Source organism: Camelina sativa, chromosome 6, assembly GCF_000633955.1.
Source record: "Camelina sativa cultivar DH55 chromosome 6, Cs, whole genome shotgun sequence".
In the NCBI taxonomy this organism is placed as follows: Eukaryota; Viridiplantae; Streptophyta; class Magnoliopsida; order Brassicales; family Brassicaceae; genus Camelina; species Camelina sativa.
In genome coordinates this window covers 5,691,292-5,698,547 of record NC_025690.1, presented here as the reverse complement: position 1 = coordinate 5,698,547, position 7,256 = coordinate 5,691,292, and the positions used below count along the sequence as shown (strand labels likewise).

General features: G+C 34.8%; 1 protein-coding gene and 1 pseudogene across 2 annotated transcripts in view; one reads left to right on the top strand and one right to left on the bottom strand.

Annotated features, from left to right (window-relative positions):
- Window positions 1,515-2,434, bottom strand: LOC104698728 (annotated as a pseudogene).
- Window positions 4,230-7,256, top strand: part of LOC104790480 (ABC transporter B family member 22-like) — a 6,746-nt gene continuing 3,719 nt past the window's right edge. The window contains exons 1-5 of one of the 2 annotated variants that reach the window (XM_019246665.1): window positions 4,230-4,613; window positions 4,998-5,052; window positions 5,168-5,346; window positions 5,447-5,904; window positions 6,705-7,245. In XM_019246665.1, coding sequence (XP_019102210.1) covers window positions 4,419-4,613; window positions 4,998-5,052; window positions 5,168-5,346; window positions 5,447-5,904; window positions 6,705-7,245 — 1,428 coding nt within the window. In that variant the 5' untranslated portion in view covers window positions 4,230-4,418. Of the gene's footprint in view, window positions 4,614-4,997; window positions 5,053-5,167; window positions 5,347-5,446; window positions 5,905-6,173; window positions 6,632-6,704; window positions 7,246-7,256 lie in introns of both variants that reach the window. The other variant, XM_010516241.2, reaches the window with a different exon arrangement.

The window sequence follows — 7,256 nt, the reverse complement described above, 5'->3', positions numbered from 1 at the left end:
GAAGCGCTGATTATAAAGTTAATGGTGCAATGTTTATCCGAAGTTTCATAATGTTACACATTTGAAATCATTCTTTGTAATGTCATGTGTTGTGAGGAGAACATGTCCACCACGCAAATGTCGTATATGCAAAACTAACTATCGTGAATTCAAGTGATATAAGAAGAACCATGTTAAACAATAAATTAGGCTAATTTATTTAGAGAGAATCGTGCGTGTGGATTTATCTGTCGGCGATTTCTCTTTCAAAATCTTCCTTTTTTGATCACAATCTCGTGCACCGACGGTAGGTCCTCTGTCAATTCTGGTGACGATGAGGATCTTTCGGCTCATGGTTCTTCATTGGTGACTCATTGTATTTTTCGGGCAAAGCTATTGGACAAAATCAAGGGGGCATTCGAGAGGAGAAGAATCTGCAAGACACTGATGGTAAGAGCTCTACCGGAGGTGTAGCTACGCGGAGTGGAAGAGGAAGATTCACCGCGAGGAACGAGAGAAGAAGGTAGTTAGATCTGGAGACTAGAGATCTGGAGGTTTCACGGGATCAGTTTCGATAGGGGAGGTAGTCTCCGATCCGGCGAAGGTCTTTTTATCTACTCCCTACTGCCTCTCTCTCTCTCACGACCGAGCAAGAAACCTCCTCGACAAAGAAAAGATCGGTTCTCTTCCTCCTTACGGTGGCGGGATGGCAACTGATCTTGGATCACCATCTCCGTTCGGCTAACGTCATCCTAGTTCACCAGAGGTCCTGTTCCGGTGAGCATCCTCATATATTTGGACAGTGGCTGCAATGTGTTATACGTTTGCAGATTAGGGTTTAATGATTGGTTTAGTTTGGTTTGTGAACCCAATCGATTTTATTTTCCAACGGTTTAGTTCGGTTTGATGTATATGAGTTGGAGCCTTAGAAATTTGTATGGGCCTACTTTGGAAATAAACCTTTTGATATATGTTTTTATAAATTGAATACACTTTAACAAAAAAAAAACCATGTCATAGAATCGTTGTTTGTGTAAAATTTTTATCGTAATCATTTTATTTTAAATATAATGTCATTATGAGAAATCATTTACATCAAACATCTTTTATAATGATTGACTAATTGGCGGAAAAAACCATTTATCAACCTACAATTTGAGACACAACTATTAGGGCAACTCCAACGGGGACGACAAAACACTATTCACAAAACACTAAAAATATATATATTATTTTATTCATGTTTTTGATTTAAAAATAAATTAAAATTATTGTTAATCAACTAAAAACTAGATATATCATTAATATTGTTAAAACTATCTTATTACATTTAGTAATATAAACTGGTTACTATAATTAATATAGTATAAAATAATAATTACGATAAAATTTCAAACTAAATATCAAATTTAATAAGATTAAAAGTTCATACTAAACTTCAATAAAATAGTGAAAACATAATATTACAAAATTAAAACTAAACAAACATAAAAACGAAATGCAATAAGATACATAATATAATTTTGAATAACAATCTAATTTCCAGAAAAATTATTTCCACTAAGATAGTCATAGTACTTAGTAAAATTTGGTTGGTCTTCACCTTGAGATTGTTGTCCTTGAACATGTTCTCCTTGAACTAAATTTTATTGATTTTGGGATGCTCGATATTGGGATCCAAAATACTGGCTTTGAGAACCTTCTCTGTGTTCTTCATTTTGGTTTGTTGCTGCTCTTCTTCTCAAAATTATTGCTCTTTCGTTTTCAATGTATGTACGACATGCTGGATCAGTTACAGTACTCAAATCTGTGAATAGTATTTTATTCTCTTGTTTCATTCGTTCTACCTCGGCCTTCTGTCTTTGAATTTCATTTCTTTCAGAAGTACCTTTAGTAATAGCTTTGATAAGCTTATCATTTTGCTCCATGAGTTGTTTAAACTGTTCCTCGGATTATTGTTTTCTCTTTGCTTTTTTCACACCAATTGGCCTCTGAGATGAGTTAAAACTAGCATCTTCACTATTTGTATTTAGATCGAATGAATTCATACTAGGAGATGGCGATGACTCATCTTGGTGTGATGAAGATGACATAACATTAGGACCTTCTCCTTGGAATGCATCACCTCTATTAGTGTGGCTATTTGAAAATTTCTCAATACTTTTAAGGACAGGCCACACATGATCGAATTTGAATCCTCCCTTGTAAGTTTCATATTGTGTTAACAAAATCTTCGCTTGGTTTAACTGATGATATTGTCAAGAGAATAATGTAAATAACTTAGCAAGTAAAATAAACTAAAAATGGTAGATCAAATACAAATAACTCAAGTATATATACTTACAATGTCTTGCTCGGAAGCACCGCTAGGATTCTTGTTTTCAATCTGGTTGACGCATCCTCTAAACTTGAAGACAGCAGAAAGAATCATTGTCATTCGAGTTTGTATAGATCTTTTTGGTCTTGGTTGACTACGAAAAATTTCTGTTTTTTTCATATTCAACACAAACTCCTTCCCAAAATTTAACTCCTTTTTGATTAATCCCCGTGATTGGATCTTGGGAAATATCAAGATACACATGACATAATTGTATATCTTCTTCGACCGAATGGATCCCAAAAAGAAATTGTTTGCAAAGAAGCAAGAAGCATGTAGAAAAGACGTGTAACGTGCATTTGGAGTATTGCAGTCAATATTTGCAATTGTGGCTCGATCTGCACGTTTTTGGAGTAAGAAAGTGTTACATGATATAATGAACACTTGTATCATAATGCATAATATGATTATAGAGGATGAACGTGATGTTGGTTGGAGTTGCTGTTAGAGCAAAAACCAAGTGTGAAATATTAAAAGTTATGGAAGCCCAAGTACATCTCTCACATCACTTAATTGTAGCCGCAGGTTTTAAGGTCGTAAGTCGTAAGTCGTAACAAAGACCAACTCAACTCCATGCATGTGCGTGCGTGTCTAGAATATTTCGAGTCTTTATTTTTATTATCTATGTTTAACTTATTTTAATCTACAATAATTAAAAAAAATATATGAGTTTTGGGTTTTATGTGTGCTCTAATAAAGAAAAAGAAAAAGTAATTAGTTGGAAAAAATATTTAAAACTCGAAATTACCAGAAGTTACAAATTCGTATTATCAGAAGTTAAGTAATTTCAGACTAATGAAGATTTTGGATCAAAAGATCAAACATTTTCTATTTAGAGATAATATAATTTTATTAAATGCCATAAAATATCTAATTATATAAGTACTATAATTACATGATGTATAATTCTAATGGTCACTGATTTACAAAAACAGCTAAAGTCAATGATACATTGAATATTGATGAGCTGATATATATATATATATATTTAAATTGTCACATTGGCCTTCGGTTGGCTACTCTACAGATGTGTAACATGAATAAGATACTATAGAATCGTCGACCAAAAATAAGATTCAAGTCGCCTTCGAAAATACAATATAATCTACAATTTTTAGTTTTTACTTTGGTTTGTGTTTTTTTGAAAGTTGTTATATTGTATTTTCGTATCTCTTTTCAAAGTTGATTATGATTTTTGGAGAATAAGACCGTATAAACTTGAACGTTATAGTTCCTAATGCTGAAAAATAAATGAAATCATAACTTCAGTTTTCAAGGGTCAACGTTCATGGAAACCGAGATAAAAAGAGAAAAGAAAAAAGAGTCACAATAGCTTGCTACGGTTTGGTACGTATGTAGACTTAATTTGGCTGGGTGGGAGAAGAACTTAACAAAGAGAATGACCATGTTCATGGTATAGAGAACTTATATGACCATTCACTGAAAATTCACAAAATAAGTTCTTAATATATTCTAATTAAGCCATGCCTAGATTATCAATGAATGTTATATTATATATTCACTGAAGATTTACAAAAATCTTGATATAGTACTAATAGGGGCCAGATCCGTGCCTAGATTAGCAACAAATGTTTATTTTTTCTTAGCTAGTCACGGTAGTTTCCTCTGCGATGACAAAATTTGATACAAAACGTTTTCTAGCACAAAATTGGACATGAAAATGTAAAATAAAGTTATCGTGAAGAAAATATCTAAAAATAACCAAAATAGGGTATATTATATACAAAATGATTGAAACTTTTTAAATGGTATAACAAATACATGTCATCAATATTAAAAGGCCAACGATCTCTCTCTTCCTCTCTCAGAGTTGTTATATAAAACGACCGAGGATGACGACGTGAATTAACAAATTACATCAAACGAGATAATCGACAAAAAACTAATATATTTTAACACAAAGTTATGGCTCCTCATTAATAGTGCCACTTGTTGCTTAAGAAAATGGGACTTTGTGTTCTGTCGTTTCCCTGAAGTCAAGGTGTTGTTTTGGATTTTCGTTTCCGAAACAGAGAAAAAGAAACAAAAGGAGAGGAAGAAGATGAAGTGTTTTCGAAACATAAGATCGATATTCATGCACGCGGATGGTGTGGATTTAATACTGATGGGACTAGGTTTATTTGGAGCCATCGGTGATGGCCTCATCACTCCAACAATATTTTTCATCATCGGCCTGCTACTGAATGACATTGGTGGTTCCTCCGGAAATGAAACCTTCATGCATGGCATCATAAAGGTTTTTCTCTCCTCTTTACTCTCTTTTGTTTGTTTTTGGTCTTAGCAAGAACAAATGACGATATGTGTTTACATATAAACATATATTTATGTTAGGAATTATGAGAATTGTGTATACGCAATTCTAACATATAAAATATATGGATTATTTTTTTGCATTAATTGCTAATTGGTTTTGAGAAATCACTTGAGCAAAAACTATATATGTAAATATATTATTATTATTATTATTATTATTATTATTATTATTATTATTATTATTATTATTATTCTTATTCTTATTATTATTATTATTATTATTATTACTTTTGTTTTTTTTTTATTTTTTTTTCTTTATCATAATGTATCACCGACTTTTTTTTTGGGTGCACGTTGGGTTTAACAGAAAGCTGTAGCTTTGCTTTATGTCGCTTGCGCATCTTGGGTGATATGTTTCGTTGGTAAGTCATTTAGATAGTGTTTTATTCTTTCTGTAAACAAAAAAAAAAAAAATTAGTTCATTTCGAAGTAATTAATTTTTATTTGTGGATGGTTTTCCAAATACAAACAAAACAGAAGGATATTGCTGGACAAGGACAGGGGAGAGACAAGCATCAAGAATGAGAGGGAAGTACCTAAGAGCAGTGTTAAGACAAGATGTGAGTTACTTTGATCTTAATGTAACAAGCACTTCTGACGTTATCACCAGTGTATCCAGTGACACTCTTCTCATCCAAGACGTCCTTAGTGAAAAGGTTCTAACCTATATATCTTTATATCCTAAATTACTAATTATTATTGCTTCTTTTAGTGCAAAGGTCTCACAACTGAAATTTGTTTATTTATTACCAACAGTTACCAAACTTTTTGATGAATGCATCAGCGTTTGTGGCAAGCTACATCGTGAGTTTCCTCATGTTGTGGAGACTCACAATCGTAGGCTTCCCGTTCTTTATCATCCTCTTGATCCCTGGACTGATGTGCGGACGAGCCCTTATCAGCATCTCGAGAAAAATACGCGAAGAGTACACTGACGCCGGTTCTATTGCCGAGCAAGCTATCTCGTTGGTGCGAACCGTCTATGCATTTGGTAGTGAGAGAAAGATGGTAGCAAAATTCTCAGCTGCACTTCAAGGCTCAGTGAACCTAGGGTTGAGACAAGGACTAGCTAAAGGAATCGCCATTGGGAGCAGTGGTATAAATTATGCAATTTGGGGGTTCATGACTTGGTATGGAAGTCAGATGGTTATGTACCATGGCGCTAAAGGCGGTACTATCTTCGCAGTCATCATTTGCATCAGCTATGGTGGCACGTAAGTATTCATGTCTAAGGCTTTTTGATTATCTTATAGTAGTTTTGATCTTTGGTATCTTATTTTGGGTAGATCACTTGGTCGAGGCATGTCGAATCTCAAAGAATTCTCAGAGGCAGTTATAGCGGTGGAAAGGATTGTCAAAGTGATAAACAGAGTTCCTGACATTGANCTAACCTATATATCTTTATATCCTAAATTACTAATTATTATTGCTTCTTTTAGTGCAAAGGTCTCACAACTGAAATTTGTTTATTTATTACCAACAGTTACCAAACTTTTTGATGAATGCATCAGCGTTTGTGGCAAGCTACATCGTGAGTTTCCTCATGTTGTGGAGACTCACAATCGTAGGCTTCCCGTTCTTTATCATCCTCTTGATCCCTGGACTGATGTGCGGACGAGCCCTTATCAGCATCTCGAGAAAAATACGCGAAGAGTACACTGACGCCGGTTCTATTGCCGAGCAAGCTATCTCGTTGGTGCGAACCGTCTATGCATTTGGTAGTGAGAGAAAGATGGTAGCAAAATTCTCAGCTGCACTTCAAGGCTCAGTGAACCTAGGGTTGAGACAAGGACTAGCTAAAGGAATCGCCATTGGGAGCAGTGGTATAAATTATGCAATTTGGGGGTTCATGACTTGGTATGGAAGTCAGATGGTTATGTACCATGGCGCTAAAGGCGGTACTATCTTCGCAGTCATCATTTGCATCACCTCTGGTGGCACGTAAGTATTCATGTCTAAGGCTTTTTGATTTATCTTATTGTAGTTTTGATCTTTGGTATCTTATTTTGGGTAGATCACTTGGTCGAGGCTTGTCGAATCTCAAAGAATTCTCAGAGGCAGTTGTAGCGGTGGAAAGGATTGTCAAAGTGATAAACAGAGTTCCTGACATTGATTCAGAGAACCTAGAAGGTCAAATTCTTGAGAAAATTAAAGGAGAAGTCCAGTTTAAGAATGTGAAGTTCATGTACCCATCTAGACCCGAGACCCCAATCTTTAATGATTTATGTTTAATGATTCCATCCGGGAAAACTGTTGCCCTGGTGGGTGGAAGTGGATCAGGAAAATCAACTGTGATATCACTTTTACAAAGATTTTATGATCCGGCCGCAGCAGAGATTCTCTTTGATGGTGTGTCCATTGACAAATTGCAAGTAAAATGGTTGAGATCACAAATGGGTCTTGTTAGCCAAGAGCCAACACTCTTCGCCACATCAATAGAGGAAAATATATTATTTGGTAAAGAGGATGCATCCATGGATGAAGTAGTGGAAGCCGCAAAGTCCTCAAATGCTCATGATTTCATTTCTCAGTTTCCTCTTGGTTACAAAACTCAGGTTAGATTCCA